Here is a 26,298-nt window from a genome sequence, read left to right on the forward strand (position 1 = left end):
ATTTACTTTACTGCTGCGCCCATTACCAACAACTCCTTTTCTCTTTTCTAATTATATGATCTAACTTAGTTGGTTAGGGCTGCACCCCTGTTACTCTATAAACTATCGAGCCAAGATTATATAGGGGTCTAGAACTAATTCAGCAGAGTGCAGATACTTTCCCCTTTTTCCCCTTTTTCCCCTTTTTCCTTTTTCCCCTTTTTTATGAATATATACTGTAGTTACAGGAGATTTGTGCAGGAAAAATGTGAATTTCCCTGATCAAACTTCTGTGTCTCACCAGGCTCCCCTGTGTTACTCCAGACCCCTCAATGTCTCCATCCCCAGGCCCCTCTGTGGTTCTCCAGGTTCTCTGTGTCTTTTTATCTCCAGGCCCCCTTGTTTCTCACCAGGACCCCCTGGATCTCACCACCCCCAGGACCCCCTATGTCTCTCAATCCTCAGGCCCACCTGTGACTCTCCATCCTCATTCCCCCAGCCCCAGTGTGCGTCTCTCAGCCCCATTCCCCCGGCCCCAGTGTGCGCCTCTCAGCCCCATTCCCCCGGCCCCAGTGTGCGTCTCTCAGCCCCATTCCTCCCACCCAGTGTGCGTCTCTCAGCCCCATTCCTCCGACCCAGTGTGCGTCTCTGGGTTCACAAGTCCTGAGGAAGGTTATCTAGTTTGAACGCAACGTTGACTCGTTTTGTGCCCGCAGTGTGAATAAATCTATGACTTAACAGAAGCCCTGTTGAGTGCTCTCAATTTTTTTTTCCTATAAATATATATATTAGAGATGTGCAGGTTCGGATTTACTCGGTTCTTATCGCCATTTTACCGCAAGTTCGGATTAGTTCGGACTTATTTTATTGGCTATCCAAAATACGTGCTAGCCGATAGCCAATAAAGTGCTGCTTTGAGATCCAAGTAAATCCGAGTAAAACCGAGTAAATCCGAACCCGCTCATCTCTAATATATATATATATATATAAATATATATATATATATATGTATATATATACTTAAATACATACTTTTTACATCTACTAATAAAGAAAGTGCATTTAAAAAGTATAGGTTTCATGAGAAAATTTTTTATGAAAATTAAAAATAGAAGTTACAGCCAAAAATTAGCACCCTCAGCTGCTGCCAGAATAATAAATGCCGACCCTGCAGTATATGCTTTTTTAAAAAAAAAACTCCTCTTCTGTTCTTCTGCAGACAGGCTGTCACTGTCAGCTCAGTCTGTCAGCGATAGCGTGGATGAGGCCGCGGCGTCCTCCTCCTCCTCCGGGCAGCTCACACAGCACCTCCGTTTCTCAGTAACACATGAGCGCGCACGGACTGACTCCATGATATCACCGTAGGCTAATTCTGATTGGGCCAACACTGGAGAGGCGGTGCTGTTGTCTTTCTAGGTCCTCCCGGTCAAGTGCGGGCTTATGCAGCCGCGTTAACACCAACCTGACTTCCAGCTATTAATTAAGGTTAGAAAAAAAGCAAAATGGCACAGAGGCTAATGGGTGGTCCGGTGCAGCCCCGGACCACCCCATTATTTTGCCTATGCTGGTTATGGGTAATACAGGGAACCCCTACTCTTTGTCCCCTGTATTTCCAAAACTAGGATCGGCTTGGCTGAGCCCAGTGCTAGTTGTGCTAAATACAGTGGACCCCTACGTCTTTTGTCCCCTGTATTTTGACAACCAGCTCTGGCCCTGAAAAGCCTGGTGCTGGATGCGTTAAATACAGGGGACCCCTACATCATTTGTCGCCTGTATTTTCACGACCAGGACCGGCTGTGAAAAGCCTGGGGCTGGTTGTGCTTTCAAGAGTGGGCTGCCATTTTTTTTTTTTTTTCACTATATATTCAATCTTTTTTACACAGATGCATGGATGGATCTCGCTGATCCAGCCCTGCCTCTGTGTCTTATTGATTTTACAAAGATGCTTGTAGCACGGATCGCACTGATCCGTACGTGCATCTGTGACAGAAACTTGCATCACGGATCTCACTGATCTGTGCAAGCATCTGTCTGCTATCAAGCACGATCTAATGATATGCAAATCATTAGATCGTGCTTGATATATCTTGTGTCACATCATGCAGCTTTTGCTGCACATCGTGTCCTGGAGTGCCGGGGAGAGTTCAAGGGATATCGTTAATGAGATCGTATCATTGCCTACATCATTCTGTGTGTAGGGGTCTTAAAATTGAAAAAAAAATAAAAACATTTGCGTCTGATTTGAGGAGACATTCTGATGCTTCCAGCCACTTGGTTAATTATTAGGTGTATAATCCATCTATTAACTTCAATATATTTCTATTGTGTGGCAGGATTTTTTGAATTTTGTGTACTATGGGCCTGAATCAGCATGGATCGCAATTGCGATAGCAGCTGCATAATCGCACGAAATGAAGCTGCAAAAATATGCTAATGCCTGCCACCACTCAGTCAGCATAGAGACGCCCACTACCACTTTCTCAAATCCATAATACCTCGCAGTACCGCGTATACATCGGTAACATCGGCCCGTCACGCACAATTACAGCAGGTCTGACCTGTCTCAGCAGTGAGTACTGTAATCGTAGTGGCTAATTTATGCACGCCCATGCAGTGGCATTCAAATGAACAGGCACGCCTGCGTTTCTGCAACTACTCCCCCATCACCCCACCCCCAATACTCACGGCCTGTCACTCACTTTGGGATGGATTCCTGTCTGCGTGCGTAATCCCAGTGTGATCGCCTCGTGAAGTCACGCCTCCAGCTGCAGTGCAGTTTTATCTCAATCAGGTATGACAAGGGGAGGGACTATCAGTGAATAGGTTACAGAGATACGATTTTTAAAAAAAATCACATATTGCGATTAAGTTTAAGACTGAATCTGAAAAAGGGCCCAGAGTTTTTATGTCAGTACAGGTTAAATAGCTTCTTACTGCATTCTATGGGCAGTCCTTATGGTCTCACCACCCAAAGCTATGTGTGCGGCATGGACTTCGGGTCAAGACTCCTCTTGTTGGGCCCTGCCCACCAGTACAGCATATTGAATAGGTGCAAAATCAGAAAGTTACTTCCAGGTATCCCAGATGCACTTACATTAGTTATCTGAGGTCACAATAATAATAAAAAATCAGACAATGTTTTGGATTGTTTCAGACAAACATTAACTTTATTTTGGATTTTGCTTAACAAAGGAATTAGCCTATAACAGCATGGAGGATTTTAAAATGTGTAGAAAGTAGTTACATGGAATCTGATTGGACAGAGGTGCTGACTGGTGTGAATGTTTTTCCATCCTACTAATTCTAGTGGCTACGGGGCTGGTTCTACTACTAGGCGAACTTAGCTGGTTGCCTTGGAGGCCAATATTTATGGTGCACCTAAAGCACTGAATGAGTGACATGGAGGCGCAGCACGAAGTAGTCACTCAATGTCAGTGTAGGCTTGGGGAATGTGATTGGGACCTGTATAGCATCTGTTTAGTAGCCGGTTCAAATCCCACAGGAGGAGATCCCGACGCCGGCTGGTAAGTACCCTAAGCCTCCCCTATCCCCCCCAACCCTATCCCTCCCTGGGGGGGCCTAAACCTAACCCCCCCTTCCTGCACCCTAAACCTAACCCTCCCTGAGGGGGCCTAACCCCCCCAAAAAACCTAACTAACCCCGCCACACTCTCTAGACCTAAACCTCACCCCCTGCGGCTAACGCTACGGACGCCCTAGTCTTATCTCATTCGGGCTGTCGTCCTTCAGCGTTCCGGCATCAGGATTATGATAGGCGTCTGTATTTCGACGCCTATCTTAAGTACCCCGTCGAGCTTCTCTTGTCGGGATATAGACTGGCGCCATTTAGTCCGCCGGTCTATAAACTGCATCCCATGATGTCCCTGTCCATTGCCACAATTCTGGACTTACGGGAACAGGAAATATCGTCAGCCTTCCCCTGTGCTTAGGTAGGAAGCAGCAGGGAGAGGTTAGTGCTGTTTCATGGGTGGGAATGGCATCCACAGCACTTGTGCCATGCCTGGGTGGTTAGGAAGCAGTGGCATCACTGAAGCACTCCAAGATATTGGAGCAAAAATTCTGAAGGCCATGGACATTTCTTTCAAAGTATTGAGTAAGTGAAATGATTTTTCTAGTTTATGCAGTAGGGCAAAAACAAGATTTATGGGGAGATTTATCAAATCTTAGAGAGAGATAAAGTGGAAATTCACAAACAAATTTGGAATGAGGCGACTAATTCACACAATGGTTTTGGAAGTTTCACTTATTTCTACTCTTTACCATTTCTCCTTTATATAATGTATTTGTGTCATATATGTATTCAGTTCCATAAACAGCTAGTAGAATATCTTTCTAAGTTATATATAAAATATGAAGCATGCAAATCAGCAGTTATAATGTGAATTGTATTCAGTATGTGAGCCACCAAATGACCAACATTAGTTTACAAATCAAATCCGGAACATTTTCACATTCCCTATGTTCCAAGTACAAAACACAATAAAGACAGCATAGCAATAAGACAATAGTATTGTATCTGTAGTTATTTCTTTATTTGTTTATTAATCCATTTCACATATTCTTTAGTGAGACGCGTGTAGACATCTGCTCCATTGGGAGTTCCACACAGTATTGATCCAAAAGAAATGATACCTTTTTGGAATCCTCCACAAATTAGCGGCCCACCAACATCACCCTGGAATGAACAAATTCTTATTAATCACTAATATATTTGAATAAACCACCAATGTTTACAGTTTGGCATGTCTGTCAAATTGCATATTTCTGTAAGGGCATATTTAACAAAATAATTAGCAAAAATGAAGCATCCCCAGAATGTACTATAGGGGGGGCTGCAATATATACCGGAGATATCTTCTGTGGTCTCTTTATTTTTCATCGCAAAATTGTGAAATTTATCAAGCATTTTCCGGATCGGCATCCATCACCCCTTACTAGCGCATGTGTAGTCTGATAGTTGTTCATGCACATTAGGCTTGCCGGAGCCGTACCTGGAAATAAATATTGCTTCTAACTCTTTGCCAGTATTGGATCTTATCGGAGCCCATATCTCGCCGAAAGACATTGGATAAATGTAATATTTTTATCATTTTGTATTACCACGATATGTGGTCATAAGAAATTTTATTTAATAGGGCAAAATTCACAATGCTGGTAAATATGCCACTATGGGGCCTATTCATCATACCTAAAATGGCCCGTTAACCACGCCATTCATCATCAGGGGTCTGACTAAGACCACCTAATATTCATCAAACTCCGAAAACTGAAAGTTTTCGGAGTTTGCTTGCGAGAACAAGCGCCATCTTCAGATGGCGGTTGTTCTCGTAACCACACTTTTTCCTATGGGAAGAAGTTCTGGGGATGCGAACTGGGATCCCTCCGCCGACTCCTCACTGACTCCCCGGTGGCTTTGTGTACATGCGGCAATGGGGGACAGGAAAGTAATGCAGCTACTTCCATAGCTGCGTTATACCAAACGTCTCCTGATGATGAATAGGGGCCTTAATGAGAAGAAGTCACCATAACCACTGCCTATTCAATCTGTTAATTTCAGGAAATAATAGTAATTGGACTTTCAAATCCATATACAGTAGCTGCTGCATTCAATTAATTTCATTTTGAGATTTGATTAAAAATGTAGGGTTCTGAGTACTCAAGAGATTGGGAAATACAGAGGTAAGTGATTTTATGTCAGCACATACCTACTCTTACATGCTCCCTCCCCATTGAGATCCCTGAGGTGAGGTATAAGTTGATGGTGCACGGGGCGTGGCATGAACTGTGTAATTGCAGACCCGCCCCCACACCCACTATGCAGTGCCGCTATTTGTGCCATTGCGCAGCTGGGGGCAGGGCCATGATGACACATTTAGCTGTGACTGGCACCATCAAGCCCCAAAACATTTTATTCTGTATGCAGACTTCCCTCAGGGGTTGTTTGCCGTCAGGCTGGACATTTATAGGGACTTAAAATGCTGTGTAAGTTCTGCAGTAATGTATGCAGAACTATTGGTGTTGATCCTGTATCTGCTTCTTTTATGGATTATGGCTCTCTACAGGCATCGGTATATAATGCCGGTAGCCGCTGGAACAAATACCGACAGCGGCAGCCCGGTGGGTGAAAATCCTTAAGTACCTAAAGTACTTAAGTACCCTAAAAGTACTTAAGTACCCTAAACCTCCCCTCTGCCCCCCTAACCCTCCCTTAGGGGTGCCTAACCCTACCCTCCCCCCCCTAGGGCCTAACCCTAACCTCCCCCCCATTGGTTGCCTAAACCTAACCCCTCATCCCTGCACCCTAAACCTAACCCTCCCGGGGTGGTGCCTAACCCTAACCACCCCCTCTAGTGCCTAACCCTAACCCCCCGGTCCCCTAGCCTAAACCTAACCTTTCCTGGGGGGGTGCCTAACCCTAAATCCCCCCGGCGATCCCTAAACCTAACCCCCCAATCCCTAAGTGTATACTTACCAGGCAGAAAGGACGATTGGTCCGGCATCCTCGGCGTTCCGGCATCGAGATTAAGACAGGCATCGGTATTTCGATGCCTATGTTAAATCCCTTGCCGGGATTACGCTGTCGGGATTGAGACCGGCGGCCTCATAACTACATCCCCTCTCTACATGACTGAGTAAATTTGGATGGTTTTATTTCTGAAGTATCTTCTTGTCAGGTGTATGACCCTCAAACCCCTTCACATCCCCCCCACAAATTTTTTTTTATATAAAACAGAAACCAAAGGAACCAAAATAAACAACAATATTGTAGTATATTTCAGACAGGTAACAGATTCCTGATAATAGATTTGTGCTCCAATTACCTTTGAACAAGGGCGGACTGGCCGTTATATTTTGCAGTCAAAATCCCGGTCGACCGGTTGGTTGTGGGGACGCTTTTCAATTGTGGCACCGCACCCCTATTTGTGTCACCCGGCTCATGTAAAATACAGTGTTACTCAGGCAGCCAGGCTGCCTGTCAGTGCCTGTCCTCGGCTGAACATCACTCGCGAGATAAGAAGCCAGGCTATTAAAGCCCTACCCAGCATGTCATCTGTGTCACACACCGTGGTGCCATCGAGGGGTTAGGAAGTGTGCAGAGAGCACACCAGCAGGCGCGGGTCTGTGGGTGACCGCGACAGCTGGCGTGGCAGTGTGGGGTAAGTTGCAGGGCCAGGGGCCACACCGGCAGTCTGTCAGCCCGATTGTCTCCTCTCCACTCTCCCCTCCCCAGGCTGTAAAGTGTGGAGTTTAATTTCACAGCCTGACAGGCTCTGAGTCTGCAGTTAATCTCACAGCCAGGGGAGGGGGCAGAGTGGAGAGGAGACAATTGGGCTGGCTGCAGTCAGTACCTGGTGGTAGAAGTGGTAGGCTAGCCACCAGAGCGTCAGCAGATCACTAAAACCTGGGCTGGGAGTTTAATTAAAATTAAAATTCATGAGATCATCCCCGGCCGGAGAAGGACGATGCCAATGACAATGGGGCTGGGCTGGCTGCTTTGAGGCTGGGTCTGGGAGACCTACAATAGCAGCACTGCATGTCAGGTGACATGACAGGTCGAGGCTGGGCTGATCATAGGAAGATGGGGTCTGAGAGAGCTATAAATATCGCTCATCTGTATCAGGGGGGATGTCTGGGGTGGGGGCACTGGGGGGGAATGATTATTGATGATCTGAGGGGGGGTTATTCTGTACTTTTTAGAGATGATCTGTGGTGGGGTAAGGTCAGAGGGAGCTAATTTTTGCTAAGGGGACATGATGATCTGTCTAAGGGGGAAGGGGGATTTGCTGAACTAGGGGGATATGATCTGTCTGTGGGGAGGGGGATCTGCTATACTAGGGGGAGATAATTTTGCGCTAAAGGGAGATGATCTGTCTGTGGGGGAGGGGGATCTGCTATACTAGGGGGAGATAAATTTTCCGCTAAAGGGAGATGATATGTCTGTGGGGGAGGGGGTTAATCTGTGCTAGGGCAGAAGGATGGTGCTGGGGAGATGCAGGACAATGCCACTGGGGAGATGGGTAGCGTGGCTTGCGGACATGGCATTTCACATTAGGCCACACCCATTGCCACCAGGCCACACCCACTTCTATGGGCACGCACCCCAGGCGTGTGCACATAGGGCCACTTTCACAACACTTTAATTTCCCAATCCGCCTCTGCCTTTGGAATGGTATTAAGCTGCTTGAGAAATAAAATGTACCCTGGGGCTGCTGCTCCTAGTGACACTGTTCTGGGGATAATTATGTGGGATTATTGATTGGTAGGAGACCCTTCTTGGCCAGAGAATCTACAACCAAATCTCAAATAAGCTTTTTAAATGTTTTATCCATGTATGGGCATTTTATATCATTGTAAAAATAAATAATCTTTGTTTCTAATACTACACTATGGTACTTTTTTTTTCTCCATGTAGAGGTACACCGACATCCCGACAGTAAATGGGGGTACCGACACCGGCATCACAAAGCAGCAGAATCCTGATTGTCTGGATGGGTATGTAACGGTATGTAACCCCGGGGGGATTAGGTTTAGGCACCACTGGGGGGCGGGTTAGGGTTAGGCACCTCCCAGGAGGGTTATGGTTAGGCTAGGGGAAAGGGGGGTTAGGGTTAGGCACCACTGTGGGGAGGTTAGGTTTAGGCACCCCCACGGGAGGGTTAGATTTAGGGTGCAGGGAGGGGGGGTTAGGTTTAGGCACCACTGCGGGGGGGTTAGTGTTAGACACCCCCTAGGGAGGTTAGGGTTAGGCACCACCAAGGGAGGGTTAGGGTTAGGGGGGAAGGGTTAGGTTAGCCTACTTACCCACCGCTGACGGCATTCTGATCCACCCGGCCTTCCGCTGTCGGGATTTCAGCCGGCGGCTAATCATACCGGTTCCGTCTGGAACATACTGCACTAGTTGGTTTTTTTCTGTTTCCGTTTCTCTCCCTCTCTCTCTCATTGATAAGGTGGTAGTGACATCAGATGATCTAAGGTCATTTATTTCACAGTGTATTGATCTGATACTCACATTACAAAAGCCCTTAGCTGCTTCTTTCCCGCTGGTGCACATCATGTCCTTAGTGATTCTCACTGTTGGCCTCCACTGTGCGGCACATACCTTCCTGTCCAGGACGGTCACTCTGGCCTCCATTAGCTTGTCTGTAGTGCCAGGTTTTTTGTTATCAGTCCTCCCCCATCCGATTATATCACAGACACTGCCGGGCTTAGCATCAGTACATTTCTCAGGAAACAGAACAGTTTTCACAGATTTCGTTAAGTTCGCTTTACCCGACAGCTTTAAAAGGAAAAGCAAATTTACATTAGGTATTTAATCTAACGCAACAAGCCTTATCAAATCATGTGATATTGGTGGCTTGAATTTAATGGCACATAGTGTGAAAATATACCATCATTCATAGACCGCCCTTTCATTCATCTATTGCTACCTACAAAATGGTTGAACAATTATTATTAATTATGTATTAATATGATATTTACAATTATTATTATTAATGTTAGACATTTTATATTTGGGGTCACCACTTTCTGAGGATTGCCCTGGGCTGAGCAGTTTGGGCTGTTTAATGCTTTGTCAGGGGGACCCCACACTTTGTGTCTCCCTGTAATGGCAACACCACCTCGGCAGGTTCAGTCCAGTTCTGGTTATAGGAAAACAGAGAGAACATCGCACCAGTTCCCCCCCGATTTTCCTGTTCCAGAACGGGCTCAGAGGACCAGGGCTTTTTTTTTTTGTGGGGTGGGGGACCACTCTGATTCTTATTCCAATCTTTAACCCTTTCTTTACACTACACACAGAAGCACTGCACCGATTAGACTGATCTGTGCAGTACCTCGGCACAACACGCAGATCACAGGCACTTCTATTCATTTCTTCTATTCTGCTCCGAATTCTGTTGTGTTTTTAATAGGGGTGAGCGGATTCGGATTTCTGAAATCCGAACCCCCCCGAGCCCCCCCGATCCGAGTCCGATCCGAATCAGGCTCGACTTTTCCCGCCTGACTCGGATCTGAAATCGAGGCAAAACGTCATCATCCCGCCTTCCGAGTCTCGCGGGTTTTGGATCCTATATAAGGTACCCACGTCGGCGCCATTTTCTCACTCGGCTGTGGACAGTGAAGAGGGAGGGTGGGAGTTAGGGCTGTGTAGTGTAGTGTAGTGTAGTGCTGCTGTTGTCCACTACTTCAAAGTCCATAGGGGCTGGCTGTGTTGTGCTGTGCTGCTGTTGTTAATAGGGGCTGTGTCCACTACTTCAAAGTCCATAGGGGCTGGCTGGACTGTGTTGTGCAGTCAGTTCTCCATAGGGGCTGTGTCCACTCCAAAGTCCTGTGCAGTGTCCCAGTCCTAAAGAGGTGCTGTAGTGTTGTCCAGGGGGTGCTCTGTCCATCAGGGGTGCTCCCCCCAAGTGCTAAAAAAATAATATATTTTCTGTGTTTGTGAAGTGTGTGCGCAGTAGCGCACGTGCATCAACATAGTAGTGCCAAGCGTGCGCCTGTGTCATAAGTAAAGGCCGGCTGGCTTGACCGTTAAAGGGTGCTGTAACCGCCGAAAGTACACTCCAGTCCAAACCAAAAAAAAATTATTTTCTGTGTTTGTGAATTGTGTGCGCAGTAGCCGCACGTGCATCAACAAAGTAGTGCCAAGCGTGCGCCTGTGTCATAAGTAAAGGGCCGGCTGGCTTGACCGTTAAGGGTGCTGTAACCCCCGAAAGTACACTCCAGTCCAAACCAAAAAAAAAATTATTTTCTGTGTTTGTGAATTGTGTGCGCAGTAGCCGCACGTGCATCAACAAAGTAGTGCCAAGCGTGCGCCTGTGTCATAAGTAAAGGGCCGGCTGGCTTGACCGTTAAGGGTGCTGTAACCCCCGAAAGTACACTCCAGTCCAAACCAAAAAAAAAATTATTTTCTGTGTTTGTGAATTGTGTGCGCAGTAGCCGCACGTGCATCAACAAAGTAGTGCCAAGCGTGCGCCTGTGTCATAAGTAAAGGGCCGGCTGGCTTGACCGTTAAAGGGTGCTGTAACCCCCGAAAGTACACTCCAGTCCAAACCAAAAAAAAAATTATTTTCTGTGTTTGTGAATTGTGTGCGCAGTAGCCGCACGTGCATCAACAAAGTAGTGCCAAGCGTGCGCCTGTGTCATAAGTAAAGGGCCGGCTGGCTTGACCGTTAAAGGGTGCTGTAACCCCCAAAGTACACTCCAGTCCAAACCGAAAAAAAATTATTTTCTGTGTTTGTGAATTGTGTGCGCAGTAGCCGCACGTGCATCAACAAAGTAGTGCCAAGTGTGCGCCTGTGTCATAAGTAAAGGGCCGGCTGGCTTGACCGTTAAAGGGTGCTGTAACCCCCGAAAGTACACTCCAGTCCAAACCAAAAAAAAAATTATTTTCTGTGTTTGTGAATTGTGTGCGCAGTAGCCGCACGTGCATCAACAAAGTAGTGCCAAGCGTGCGCCTGTGTCATAAGTAAAGGGCCGGCTGGCTTGACCATTAAAGGGTTCTGTAACCCCCAAAGTACACTCCAAACCAAAAAAAAATATATTTTCTGTGTTTGTGACTTGTGTGCACTGTGGCTGCACGTGCATCAACAAAGGAGCAGCGCCAAGCGTGCGCCTGTGTCCCATAAGTAAAGAGCCGGCTGGCTCATTTCTTAAAGGGTGGTGTAACCCACAAAGTGCACTACTCTCCAGCAAAAATAAAAAAATATTTTCTGTGTTTGTGTGCGCTTTAGCCGCACGTATATATATCAATATAACATAAATGGAGGACCAAACTTTCTCTGATAAAAATAAAATAGGGAAAGATCAAGAACCACTTCCTACTAGTGCTGTTGCTGCTGCTGGGAGTTGTTCATCATCCCAGAGAGGAAGTAGGAACATCACTACTTTTACTAAACAATTGACCCTCCAACAGTCCCTAGCGATGAGGATGAAGTACGACAGCAGTCATCCTGAAGCAAAACGTATAACTGAGGCCTTGACTGCTATGTTGGTGTTAGACGTGCGTCCGGTATCCGACATTAGTGCAGTGGGATTTAGACAATTGATGGAGGTAGTGTGTCCTCGGTTCCAAATCCCGTCTAGATTCCACCTGCATCCTCAAAGCAGCAGCGACAAGCGTGCGTCTGTCTGTTAAAGGGTGGTGACACCCTCAAAGTGTGCTACACAAACAATTAAAATATTGTTCTTTTTTTTTCTGTCTTTGTGAAATGTGTGGGCTGTAGCCGCACCTGCATCCTTAAAGCAGCAGCGACAAGCGTGCGTCTGTCTGTTAAAGGGTGGTGACACCCTCAAAGTGTGCTACACAAACAATTAAAATATTGTTCTTTTTTTTTCTGTCTTTGTGAATTGTGTGGGCTGTAGCCGCACTTGCATCCTCAAAGCAGCAGCGACAAGCGTGCGTCTGTCTGTTAAAGGGTGTTGTAACTCTCAAAGTGCTCCAAAAAAATCAAATTTTTTTTTTAATGTGTTTGTGACTTGTGTGCGATGTAGCCACACTTGCATCCTCAAAGCAGCAGCGACAAGCGTGCGTCTGTCTGTTAAAGGGTGGTGACACCCTCAAAGTGTGCTACACAAACAATAAAAATATTCTTCTTCTTTTTTCTGTCTTTGTGAATTGTGTGGGCTGTAGCCGCACCTGCATCCTTAAAGCAGCAGCGACAAGCGTGCGTCTGTCTGTTAAAGGGTGGTGTAACTCACGAAGTGCTCCAAAAAATAAAAAACTATTTTTTTAATGTGTTTGTGACTTGTGTGCGATGTAGCCGCACTTGCATCCTCAAAGCAGCAGCGACAAGCATGCGTCTGTCTGTTAAAGGGTGGTGACACCCTCAAAGTGTGCTACACAAAGAATAAAAATATTCTTCTTCTTTTTTCTGTCTTTGTGAATTGTGTGGGCTGTAGCCGCACTTGCATCCTCAAAGCAGCAGCGACAAGCGTGCGTCTGTCTGTTAGAGGGTGGTGTAACCCTCAAAGTGTGCTCCACAAACAATAAAAATATTCTTTTTTTTTTTCTGTCTTTGTGAATTGTGTGGGCTGTAGCCGCACTTGAATCCTCAAAGCAGCAGCGACAAGCGTGCGTCTGTCTGTTAAAGGATTACATCGGTGACAGCATCCAAGTAGGCATGTCAGACAGTCCGTACCTGTACTGGCAGGAAAAAGAAGCAATTTGGAGGTCCCTGTACAAACTGGCTCTATTTTACCTGAGTTGCCCCCCCTCCAGTGTGTACTCCGAAAGAGTGTTTAGTGCAGCCGGGAACCTTGTTAGCGAAAGGCGTAGGAGGTTGCTTCCACAAAATGTGGAGAAGATGATGTTCATAAAATGAATGATCAACTCTTCCAGGGAGACCAGCCTCCAGAACGTACAGAGGGACCTGTGGTTCCAGCAGGGACGAATTAATACTCTGTGAGGATGAGGATGTACATAACACTGAAGAGGGTGAGGAATCTGTGGATGAGGAGGATGAGGACGACTTCTTGCCTCCGTAGAGCCAGTTTGTGCAGGGACAGATTAATTGCCAGCTTGTTTTGTGGGGGCCCAAACGAACCAATCATTTCAGCCACAGTTGTGTGGCAGACCCTGGCGCTGAAATGATTGGTTTGTTAAAGTGTGCATGTCCTGTTTATACAACATAAGGGTGGGTGGGAGGGCCCAAGGACAGTTCCATCTTGCACCTCTTTTTTTTCTTTGCATTATGTACAGTTTGGGGCCTAGTTTTTCAATGCCATCCTGTCTGCCACTGCAGTTTCACGCCTAGATGGGTCACGTGTTTGTGCCGCCCACTCGTGTCGCTTAGCATAGTCATCCAGCTACCTCGGTGCAACCTTTTGGACATAAAAACACTATTGTGAGGTGTGAGGTATTCCGAATAGACTGGAAATGAGTGGAAATTAAGGTTATTGAGGTTAATAATAGCATAGGAGCAGAAAAACCTACAAATTCTGTGATTTTAGCTGTTTTTATGCTTTTTTTCAAAAAAATACAGATCCAAAACACAAAACCCAGAACCCAAAACACGGAAGGGTGGTTTTGGCAAAACCAATCCAGATCCAAAACACGAAGAAAGATCCAGATCCAAAACCAAAACACAAAACACGAAAAGTGGCCGGTGCACACCCCTAGTTTTTAACATGATTCATGTAAATACATGAGTTGTATTTCTGTCTATGAAAAGTACTCATGTGTGGTTCCATGTTCTATTGACTTCTATTTGCGTGTTTTGTCATCTACAGTACTTCAGTGCGGAATTGTATTTTTGCTCTCGTGTTTGCTTTAAGTAAATCTCCAAGTTGCAAAATCAGGGAAAACTCGCACGGAAATGAAATCTCAGCAAGACATAATTCTTAGGTAATACTGTATACCCCCAAGTGTAACTCCTGGGACCTATTCATCATCAGGGGCCTGAGGTACTTTAGTATCCTCCTTACTGCCCCCCAGCATACACTCTGGTACGGGGATAGGATAGCTGCTAAGGAAAGCTGCTGTCCCTGTGATTAGTTACGCAGTTAGAGAAGTAGCTGCGTTACTTTCATTTCACCATGACCGCCTTCTGTGGTCACGCATGCGCAAAGCCGCCGGAGAGTCAGTGAGCAGGTGGCGGAAAGTCAGAGAGGAGGCATGCGCAAAGCCGCCGTAGAGTCAGTGAGCAGGTGGCGGAAAGTCAGAGAGGAGGCATGCGCAAAGCCGCCGTAGAGTCAGTGAGCAGATGGCGGAAAGTCAGAGAGGAGGCATGCGCAAAGCCGCCGAAGTGTCATTGAGGAGGTGGCGGAGGGATCCGCTTGGAGCGTGGCTACAAGAACAAGCGCCATCTGACGTTGGCGCATGTTCTCGCAGGGAAAGTCGAAAACTTTCAGTTTTCAGGTTTTGCTGAATATGAGGTGGTCCTTCTCAGACCCCTGATGATGAATGGCCCGGTAACTTAAATATGTGGAAACTAGTGTTTCCGCATGGTTACTGGGCCATTTAACGTATGATGAATAGGCCCCACTATTACTCTTACTGCCAGTCCATACTGTAGCATGACTTTTGTACATCAGAGCAGTGAAACTCTCATATTAATATAAGAAGTTAGAACCAGAGAGGTAACTTACAGTTTATTGTATCCTTTAGTAATAAACTGAAAATATGATTATAAAGACTTATTGGCTTCTTACTTTCTTTCAAAATCTATTTAGTGGATTTTAAATTCAGTATTAGCAGTATTAGTATTAGCAGCATTAGTATTAGCAGTATTAGTATTAGCAGCATTAATATTAGCAGTATTAGTATTAGCAGTATTAGTATTTGCAGCATTAGTATTAGTATTAGCAGTATTAGTATTAGCAGCATTAGTATTAGCAGCATTAGTATTAGCAGTATTAGTATTAGTATTAGCAGCATTAGCATTAGCAGCATTAGCATTAGCAGTATTAGTATTAGCAGCATTAGTATTAGCAGTATTAGTATTAGCAGCATTAGTATTAGCAGCACTAGTATTAGCAGCATTAGTATTAGCAGCATTAGTATTAGCAGTATTAGTATTAGCAGCATTAGTATTAGCAGTATTAGTATTAGCAGTATTAGTATTAGCAGTATTAGTATTAGCAGCATTAGTATTAGCAGCACTAGTATTAGCAGCACTAGTATTAGCAGTATTAGTATTAGCAGTATTAGTATTAGCAGCACTAGTATTAGCAGCATTAGTATTAGCAGTATTAGTATTAGCATTAGCAGTATTAGTATTAGCAGTATTAGTATTAGCAGCATTAGTATTAGCAGTATTAGTATTAGCAGCATTAGTATTACCAGTATTAGTATTAGCAGCACTAGTATTAGCAGCACTAGTATTAGCAGCATTAGTATTAGCAGCACTAGTATTAGCAGCATTAGTATTAGCAGTATTAGTATTAGCAGTATTAGTATTAGCAGCACCTTTGTGTGTCTATTTGTTTTTTTGTTTGTCTAAGATATTGTTTAATGTTTGATTGCATATATGTGTATGACGTGTGTTTATTGATGATGGAGATGTAACAGGTGTAAATGAAATACTCCTTATGAGAGTCACAGGGCCTGAACGCACGTTAGCAGACGCACGCACCCATCGGCTGCGAGAATATGCTTATCAATGCATACGCACGGAGACCGCAGCACAAGATGCAGACGCCCAGCCCCATACTAAGCTGCCCATCTCCCTTTACTCACAGCCTGATCAGCATGCAAGATAGCATAAACATCGGTAACATCGAGAACCATTGGAGACATTAGCATAATAGTGGTTGACCTCACCTGATGCAGGATTTTGGCCGCTTCCTGTGTACACCTTACTGTATGGCTGCATATGTCACAGCACTGCCTTAATTATGCATACCCCTATAACGGCGTTATAACGCCTGCGTTCCCTTGACCACCCCCCTGTCACCACCCACAAACGGCACTTCCTGTCAATCAATTTAAAAAGGGTCTGCAAATACACAGCGTGTAGTCTGTGTACCATAACCCTTTTGCACTGGCTAGTTTGCACACGCACAGTGCACTGCATATGCATGCGCAGTGCAAAAAATCATCCAAAAGCGTGCGTTCTCTCCCTTGCGTTCCTTGCTGATTTAGGCCCCCAGTGCTCTCTATCCTCTGCATGTTGTAACTTATGTCAGGTTTCCTCCTTTAGTGTGTTTTCGGTACAGCACAGATCAACGCATACAGACCACACTTGCCGACATTCTGGCTGCCCCTTCCTGGATCGGGTAACCAGGTCGCCACAGCGGGGGGCGTGATGTGGCATATGGGGGCGTGACCATATGCCATTACCCGGCAGTGAGGGTGGAGCATGACCACACGATCATGTCATCGTGGCCCTTTCACCACTGCAAAATGCAGAGATTGGCGGCATTGTGAAGCAGGGGGCGGGGCTACGAAAACATGATTCAGCACGAATCACATCATTGCCCCCCTGCGCTTCGGGTGTGTGTATGTGGGGGTGCAGGGGGTTCAGGGGTATGCGGGCAGGTGGCGGCCAGCCGGGAGACTTGCCCACTTTTCTGGTAGGCCTGGAGCGCCACCTGATTTTTGGAAGCCTCCCGACCGTTCCTGGAGGGTAGGCAAGTATGATACAGTCCCACATTACAGTCTGACTGTGGTATGGAGGAAATCCACTTAACTCCCCGGATGACTGGGAAGCAAGTGGATTTTACCTAAGTGCAGAGTTGTGTATGGGACCCGCACCCACACCCCTGCACACAGCCCTTAGTGGCTAGTTTGGTTAATTCAAGCTACCAAGTAGCTAATAATCAGGGATGTATAGCAAAGACACAGAAGTCTGGATTATATGATTAAGGTTCTCCCTGGAGGAACATCCAAGTATCCCCAGCAGGTCCCATACCATCATTGGGCCATGTAGGGGGTCCTCACAACTACACCAAAACACTGTGACACTCATTAATAAAGAGTATTTCATTTACACTTCCTATGTCTGCATCATCAATAAACACACACCATACACATATATGCAATCCTCCTGAACAACATCTGATACCATAAGTAGACACACCAAGGTGCTAGAGCTTCAACAACTGTTTATCATTGTTATATTACTAAGAGACTGGATGTCTGCAGTTGAAGTTGCTCCTGATACACTTGTATATTGCCCTAAGCACTGGATCCTAACACTCCCCTTGTGTCATGCTTTATGTACACCCTGTTTTCTCTACTGTCCGGCACTTGGCACATTTTGGTACACTATAAACAAACATACAATATTAATTGATGTACATCTTCTTGGAAAATGAAACAAAAACAACCAAATATGCTCTATAAAGGCACACATGATTCCATGTAATAGATAATAAATTGGGAATTTACCTTTAAAAGCAGGAGATTATTAATGTGTTTTTCTTTATTAAATTTTGGATGTGGAATTGCTTGTATAACTGTGAAATGCTGTCTTTGGCTGTTTTTGGTATTCTTTATAGAGTGAACACCGAGGTCAACAGTAGTTGTCTTATCCCTACAAACACAAAAGAAAACTGTCTAATATACAGTATGCACAGACATTTCCTTTCCAGGCCTGTAGTGACATCATAGGGAACAAGTTAGCCACGTTAGCATTGGGTGCCTTAGCGCTGCAAAGTGAATACTTTAAAATAGTACAAAACAGTTAAATGAACATGAGGTTAGAGCATATGCAAAGCACTGGCAAATGCAATATTCATTTTCCAAAGTAATATAAAGAATGAAAATTTCCCAAAAGCATACTGTAATAAACTGCATAATACATTTATTTATAATGAGATATGTACCTTACATGCAAAGTTCCATGTTTTGCAGCGTAGATGTCAAAACCTAACAACATGAGCATTACAGCAATGTACATCAGACATAGTAACTGTCTATTCAAATACCTGCATATAGGAAATATACCAGCACAGCTGAAGCACCTCCCTATAGTCAGGACTTCAACATGGGTACTCAAGAAGATCCTGCAGTGCAAGGAATTCCCAAAGATGTTCGCTCAGAAGGAGCTTGGACCAGCTTTATCGCGGTGGCTCGCAGCTTCCTGGGCAACCACAAGGCTGAAAACTATTCAGAGTTAGTTGAGACTTTGTTGAGGAACTTCGGCACAATGAGGTCCCTCAAAGTCCATATTCTAGATGCTCATCTTGAGAAATTCAAGCAGAACATGGGAGCGTACTCAGAGGAGTAAGACGAGTGCTTTCTCCAGGACATACTGGAGTTTGAACGCTGCTACCAAGGACAGTATAACATGAACATGATGGGAGACTACATCTGGGGGCTGATTAGTGAACGTGAACACAGGGGCGCCGAGAGGGGGGGGGAGCGGGCACTAATTACCTTGCCACGGGCTTGCTGGAGGGGCCTTTCGGGGGCTGTGTGCTGTGTGCTGGGATGCAAAGGTAGACTGCTTGCTGCTGCAGCAGCAGCGTCAGTCTCCTCTGCCAGTGGGGAGAGCGATTATACTGATCGCGCCCCCCTAGATTTATGCTGGGCTGAGGGGCTCACAGCGCCCCCCCTCCCCAGCAGGCAGTCCTGCAACTATATTTTTTCTGTTTTTTTTTCTTAAGCGGGCGTGGCCACGCCACCCACGATTAGGCCATGACCCCTTCACCCAGGACTGACTCCAGGTACACATGCCCATAAAGCACTGCACAACAACAAAGAAGCAAAAGATCCTTGGCATCTGTGCCTGTGCACCACATCTGCAGCTTATCCCACAAAGCGACAAGCTCCTTGTACAAGTGCAGGCAGCCGTCGCCTACAAAACGGGCACCACGTATTGTAGAATGGTCCAAGTCGCCATCCCCGTTCCAATTGGGGGAGCTGCGTGTGATTTCGCAGATGTATGAAAATTAACATACAGTATATAAAGTTGTACAAACATGACCAGAATTAGAAGTGAGTAGCTTTTCGAGATTTACGATTATACAGTATATCATGTTCACTAATCAGCCGCCAGATGTAGTCTCCCATCATGTTCTTGTTATACTGTCCTTGGTAGCAGCGTTCAAACTCCAGAAAGCACTCGCCTTGCTCCTCTGAGTACGCTCCCATGTTCTGCTTGAATTTCTCAAGATGAGCATCAAGAATATGGACTTTGAGGGACCTCATTGTGCCGAAGTTCCTCAACAAAGTCTCAACCAACTCTGAATAGTTTTCAGCCTTGTGGTTGCCCAGGAAGCTGCGAGCCACCGCGATAAAGCTGGTCCAAGCTCCTTCTGAGCGAACTGCAGGATCTTCTTTATCTGTGGTCCCACAAAAATACTGGCTTTGACCTTTGCCTCAGATAGCTTAAAGAAGAAGTACTTGAAGGCTGCTAAATCTTTATCTAGAGCTCTAACAAATTGTTTCATGAGGCTCAACTCAATGTGTAGTGGCGGCATCAGCACCTTCCTGGAATCCATAAATGGCTCCCACTTGACGTTATTCGTCCCCACACAGAACTCGGTCCACAGTGGCCAGTGTTCTCTGTTGTAGTTGCCCTTGGTGTCCCTGCTGTCCCAAAGGCAAAGGAAACTGGTAAATGTGGTAAAACCGCCTTGGAGACCCATTATGAATCCCACCATGTTGAAATAAGAACATTTCAAAATATCTCTGACCAGGTCTCGAAAGCATAGTTTGTGGGAAATAATTGTCATTTTCTATACTCTTGGGCCAAAGGCACTTAGGAAGTTACACTTCAAACGCAAGGACAAACAAAAAAATTTAAATTTGTTACATTGGACCTGATTCGCTACGATTGGTCCGGCGTCCTGTCGGGGTCCTGGCGTCAGGATTAACATAGACGTTGGCATTTTGATGCCTATATTAAATCCCCTGCAGGGATTGTAGTGTCGGGATCGAGACCGGCCGCCATGCGGCAACCGGTCTCATAACTACATCCCCTTGCACAAGCCCTGGCCTTATTCAGAAATTGCTAATATCCACGCACGCTATCAGTGCAATGGCTGCTTAATTTATGCACGCCCCTGCAACGGTGTTCAACCGACCCCCCCCCCACCCGTCACCACCCGCAAACGGCACTTACTGTCAATCACTGCTCTGGGTCTGCAATCGCAATTTTGTTTGCAATTGTTAGTTCGCGCAAGCGCACTGCGATGTATCCGCAGAACACAACATTTGACCGATTGCGTGAGTCTTTGCAACTGCGTTCCTTGCTGAATCAGGCCCATAGTGATAATCAGATATCAATGACCAAGTTAGATACTACATATAACCTAGATATGTAAGTCTAAGGCAAAACATGCTCCATGGTGATCACCAGAGCAGTGGTACTAAGCTTTTCCAGATGATATACCGTCACTGAATCCATTAGTTATAATAACTGAATATAATTCCAACATATGTTCTGGGGACTTAAGATCTGAGGAAACCGAAAGTGCTGGAGCCAAAAGTCCAATTTCATTGCAGCCCGGACCAGCAGGGAATTTATCCTCACTGAGGAAACTATTACAGAGGACATTCACCTCTCATCCTAACATTGCTGTAATGTGGGGACACCTCACTATCATCATGAGAGCCAACAGTATTGCCGCACCTGAAACCTAACCATCCCGGGGGGGGGGCCTAGCCCTAACCTCCCCCCAGGGATGCCTGATCCTAACCCTCCCCCTTAGGGGTGTCTAACCCTACCCCCCCCCAAACCCCCAAACCTAACCCTAACCCCGTTACGCTCCCTAAACCTAACCCTCCCCCCACGGCGAACGCTAAGGGCGCCCCGGACTTGCCTCATTCGGGCTGGCGTTCCGGTGTCGGGATTAAGATAGGCGTCGGTATTTCGACGCCTATCTTAAGTCCCTTGTCGGGATTTCCTTGTCGGTATTAACTACATCCCAAGGGAAGTATGGAGGTAAGAGTGGAAAATCTACCAGTCTTTTCCCCATATTTGCCTAAGTACATAGACGCCAATATGCTTATACATCTGAATAATTGTAAAAAGGTCATCAGCTAATTTTTCTTTAAAGAGCTTTGAGAGAAAAGTGTTATTTTTGGTTGACTGTTGGTATCTGATCTTGTGTTTTCACACCTGTAACAGGAAAAGTCTCACTTCTAACTCAGGATGTTTCATATCAGCTCATCACATTTTCACCATTTTTTTTTAGATGTACAAATGGGGAACATTATCACAGTTCCTGTAACTGCTGTCCACACACTGTACACCTCATATCTCAGCATATTCCAGCTCATTAATGGTTAATATTTTTTGGATTACTGAATACAAAAAATGAGTCATTTGCTGTAGGATTACCTTTATTCTGTATAAGTCTATATATTAGCCGCCAGCAGCCTTAGGACATCACAGAGTTGGATATTTGTTTATGACATACAGTATATGCAGCCCTGCCAGTCACATGAAGAATCTGTACGTTTAAACCACCAGGAGCTGGATGGGCTAGGGCCAGGGTGGCATTTATTGAGTGGCTGTGGCAGGTTTTTTTTTAAAACATTGTTTAAAGAAATGTACTGTACTATGCGCTCGCAAGCGGGTCGATTGGCAGGCAGTGCGAACATGCCGCATGCACACTACGTGTGCGCAAGCCCTGGAGCGAGAGAGAAAGTCTCTCGCTCCAAGGCTCTCTACAAACAAAATGTTGATCGACAGCTCACCCTGTTTTGTAGGCGGGTCGGGGGGAGGGTGGCTGGCCAAACGGAGGCGTTCCCATCATGAGTGATATCAGTAGTGAACTTCTGGATCTATTAGAGCCGGAAGCTCACTGGGGCTTGCGGTAGACGAGACCCTACCACAAGGGTCTTGTCGCAAGCCCCGATGGTTGGCAGTCCGGCATTGATGGGATGCAGATGCTAAGGGGATGGGGGGGGGGGGGGCTGGTCACCCTTCTGAGACTCCTGCTTTGCTATCTTTCTAGAAAAGAGCACATTTTCAAACATATGCTGAGCTGTCTACACTTCAAGTGAGGGGTGTGTGGCTACACCTGGTAGGGGCTTTGTGCAGAAACTGCCCATTGTACAGAAACGGGCACGGTGTGGCCATGCCATGGTGGGGTTGGATACTCCTCTTGCACTGCCAGGCTCACAGATAGACCTGCCTATTTTGTACCGCGCCTCACCCTCTTGGCACCTCTAATGCAGAGTTGTTGGCAAAATGGACATAAAAAAGTATTCTTAAAAAAAGCATGGAAAAATAATATACGTCTGCCTGTGAGAAGAGCCGTACACATGAGATGCATTAGCCCTTACATTGGCAGCATATGCGTTTGATTTAAGACAAGTTATCATCATCACAGTGTATTTGTGCCTGTACTGTAGCTGGTGCAAATTCCTACTAACATGTATACAGTATGTATGGTTCTACAGGTCTTCATGAGCCGATTTTGCATACACACTTCCTTACTATACCAAAACTACATTAGTGCTCCTCTTTTATCATGCAAGCCTGCATAGACGCAAATGCTTACACCCATTTCATGCAGTATACTGTACACTATGCAAACTCGTATCTTGCAAACGGCATCAGGCCATATTATAGGCCCAACCCATATACGACGAGAGACATACATTTCCAAAATAGACACTGATCTCTCTCTCTCTCCATCAAACTCTCAGAGACATATACATGTGTTGACCATTGTAAGTGAATCCAGATCATACATATACAGTATAATAATTGGGATGTTACTCACACTATACAATCAGCTGATGTTAATACCCAGTTGGGTTTGATCAGTGTTCCTCCACAAAATGCTTTTCCAGCTGTTCTCACTAGAGCCATGTACGGCCTGGAGTGAGGAACCACTTCCTTCCCTCCTATAATTTCTGCAGTATCACCTGGAAATCACATATTTCTGTTGTAAATCAATATGAAAATGAGGATTGTAACCCTGTTCAATGCTTATAATGTGTTTTCAATATAGCAATTCAGTAAATGTGTCTGGGAGACTTTTGACGAATTTAGAAAGCATAGTAAAGTGAATAAAACCCTCTTTCTTCTATTTCTTTATATAATGTACAGTGTGCCTGATTCAGACCCGCTCATGAGCGCATAGCGCTCGCACGTGGGTCGATAGTAGGGTACTGCTCACGTCACGCATGCGCAAGCCCCGGAGCGAAAGAGAAATTCTCTCGCTCCGGGGTTCACTACAAACGGGGCGGCTGTCGATGTTGATCAACCGCTCGACCCGTTTTGTAGGCGGGGAGGGAGGGTGGCCACACAAATGGAGGCGTTACCGAAGGAATGCCTGCCATTTGTGGGAGGCACCACTGACATCACTAGTGATGTCAGTGGAGAGCTTTCTGCTCTGTTAGAGCAGGAAGCTCTCTGGGGCTTGCGACGGGTGAGACCCCATCGCGACCATAACCTGGCCGCTCGCAAAAGCTGTGGGTGGCCGACTTTAAAAAAAAAAAGTGGACGTCCTGATTCAGAACAAGCGCTCTCAAAGAGCGTCCGGCTCTGAATCAGGCCCAGTATTCCTTGTTATTTTAGATCAATATATCCCTCCTTTTCTTACACATTCTTGAATATGCTGGTGATATAAAAAGTATAATAGTAGTAGAAGTAATAGCAATTCTATTACTATACTAATACTACTACTAATACTACTACTAATACTAATACTAATAGCTTCATAAAATGAAGTTGGAACCATTGTTATTTTCAGTGATTAAATTGAGTTCTTGTAATTTCAGGAAACACAAAATACACTGAGGATAACATTCTACTCAACAGAGCACCAACATCATTTGTTGAGATAGTATTTCAGATTTTAAGTGTATATTATGTATATAATCAATGACTAATGTCACTAGTATGTCCGAAGCAATAGATGTAATAGAGATACTTACAATTTTGGATCTGCAACATTATTGCTACAAGTAATGGAATCCTTAGTAGGCTCATGTTGCTCAGTTGCCTGCCCCTTGTAACTGATCTGAATGGCGTAGTGGTATACTTGCTATAATAAAGGGCTTGTTGAGATGTGGTTTTGGTGTAATGCTATAGATTAATAGGGTACTTTTATGTTTTCTTCACTCTGACTGTATGATCACATGATGGGAACATCTGCTGTGTTACAGTTATGCTTTACAGACTTAATCAAATGGAGAATATACATTTTTGACACCAGTGTGTGGTTTTAGTAATGCTTTATTGGAGGGAACATGTGAAGAGTCAAAGAAGATGAAAGGTTTATTCTTGTAGCAGGTGAATAACAGATTGAACATTAGGTACAGATAGCTGGGTACGGTTTACTATAATAGAAAGAGATAAACATGATGTAATCATATAGAAGAAGAGCTAAATCTTGTTTCTCTTTGTTTCTTTCTCAATCCATTTGATGTAGTCATGAGTAAGTAATGTGTAGACACTTGGTTTGTGAGGGTATCCGCAGGGTACTTTGGGACGAAATGAAACAATACCCCTGAACATGTTCTTGCAGATTAATGGTCCTCCAGAATCACCCTAGAATACACAATATTATTTCATAAGAGTTTCTCCCATTTCCATGAAAAGATGTTTAAAAGTGAATTAAAAATAATTTGACAGTGACATGACTACTGGTACACAGTAACATATCTACTGGTATACAGTAACATGACTATTGCTACACGGTGACATGAATATTGGTACACAGTGACATGGCTATTGGTGCACAGTGACATGACTATTGGTATGCAGTGATATGACTACTGGTACACGGTGACATGATTATTGGTATACAGTGACATGACTATTGGTACATGGCGACATGACCATTGGTACACAGGGACATGACTATTGGTACATGGCGACATGACCATTGGTACACAGGGACATGACTATTGGTACACAGTGACAACACAGTGACATGACTATTGGTACACAGTCATATTGGTACACAGTGACATGACTATTGGTACACAGTCATATTGGTACACAGTGACATGACTATTGGTACATGGCGACATGACATGACTATTGGTACATGGCGATATGACCATTGGTACACAGGGACATGACTATTGGTACACAATGACATGACTATTGGTACACAGTGACAACACAGTGACATGACTATTGGTACACAGTCATATTGGTACACAGTCATATTGGTACACAGTGACATGACTATTGGTACACAGTGACCTGACTTTTGGTACACGGTGACATGAATATTTTTACACAGTGACAAGACTATTGGTTCACAGTGACATGTTATTGGTATACAGTGATATGACTACTGATACACAGTGATATGACTATTGGTACACAGTGACATTACTATTGGTACACAGTCATATTGGTATCCAGTGACATGACTATTGGTACATGGTGACATTATTATTGGTACACAGTGACATGACTATTGGTACATAGTTACTTGACTACTGGTACACAGTGACATGACTACTGGTACACAGTGACAAGACTATTAGTACACAGTGACTTGACTACTGGTACACAGTGACATTACTATTGGTACACAGTCATATTGGTTCACAGTGACATGACTATTGGCACATGGTGACATGATTATTGGTACACAGTGACATGACTATTGGTACACAGTAAGTGTAACATGACTATTGGTACACAATGACATAACTACTGGTACACAGTGACATGACTATTGGTACACAGTGACATAACTTTTATTACACAGAGACATGACTATTGGTACATAGTCATATTGGTACATAGTGACATGACTATTGGTACATAGTTATAGTGCAACACAGTGACATGACTATTGGTACACAGTGACATGACTATTGGTACACAGAGACATGACTATTGGTACACAGCCATATTGGTACACAGTGACATTACTATTGGTACACAGTCATATTGGTACACAGTGACATGACTATTGGTACACACTGACA

The 26,298-nt window shown here is 44.9% G+C and overlaps 2 protein-coding genes across 2 annotated transcripts in view; both read right to left on the minus strand.

The window, feature by feature from the left end:
- Positions 1–4,521: 4,521 nt before the first annotated feature.
- Positions 4,522–24,346, minus strand: LOC148527158 (granzyme A-like). The gene is made up of 5 exons (XM_088469421.1): positions 24,280–24,346; positions 23,121–23,265; positions 17,827–17,971; positions 9,010–9,276; positions 4,522–4,674 (listed from the first exon to the last, which is right to left on the minus strand). Exons 1-5 carry the CDS (start codon positions 24,332–24,334, stop codon positions 4,522–4,524), a joined length of 765 nt encoding a protein of 254 aa, XP_088325547.1. The 5' UTR covers positions 24,335–24,346.
- Positions 24,347–24,629: 283 nt separating this feature from the next.
- LOC148527159 (granzyme A-like) overlaps positions 24,630–26,298 on the minus strand; it is a 72,879-nt gene continuing 71,210 nt past the window's right edge. Inside the window, exon 6 of the mRNA XM_088469451.1 lies at positions 24,630–24,895. Coding sequence (XP_088325577.1) covers positions 24,731–24,895 — 165 coding nt within the window. The 3' untranslated portion in view covers positions 24,630–24,730. The remainder of the gene's footprint in view (positions 24,896–26,298) is intronic.

The sequence above is a fragment of the Taudactylus pleione genome, unplaced genomic scaffold (genome assembly GCF_031769625.1).
Source record: "Taudactylus pleione unplaced genomic scaffold, aTauple2 ptg000092l, whole genome shotgun sequence".
Classification (NCBI taxonomy): Eukaryota; Metazoa; Chordata; class Amphibia; order Anura; family Myobatrachidae; genus Taudactylus; species Taudactylus pleione.

Excerpts from the sequence above, each read along its gene's own strand:
- LOC148527158 (XM_088469421.1), bottom strand. The coding sequence starts at position 24,334 with ATGAGCCTACTAAGGATTCCATTACTTGTAGCAATAATGTTGCAGATC. Across the intron at positions 23,266-24,279 it reads AATGTTGCAGATCCAAAATT|GTGATACTGCAGAAATTATA; the intron begins GTAAGTATCTCT and ends TGTGATTTCCAG. Across the intron at positions 9,277-17,826 it reads ATAATCTCCTGCTTTTAAAG|CTGTCGGGTAAAGCGAACTT; the intron begins GTAAATTCCCAA and ends TTCCTTTTAAAG.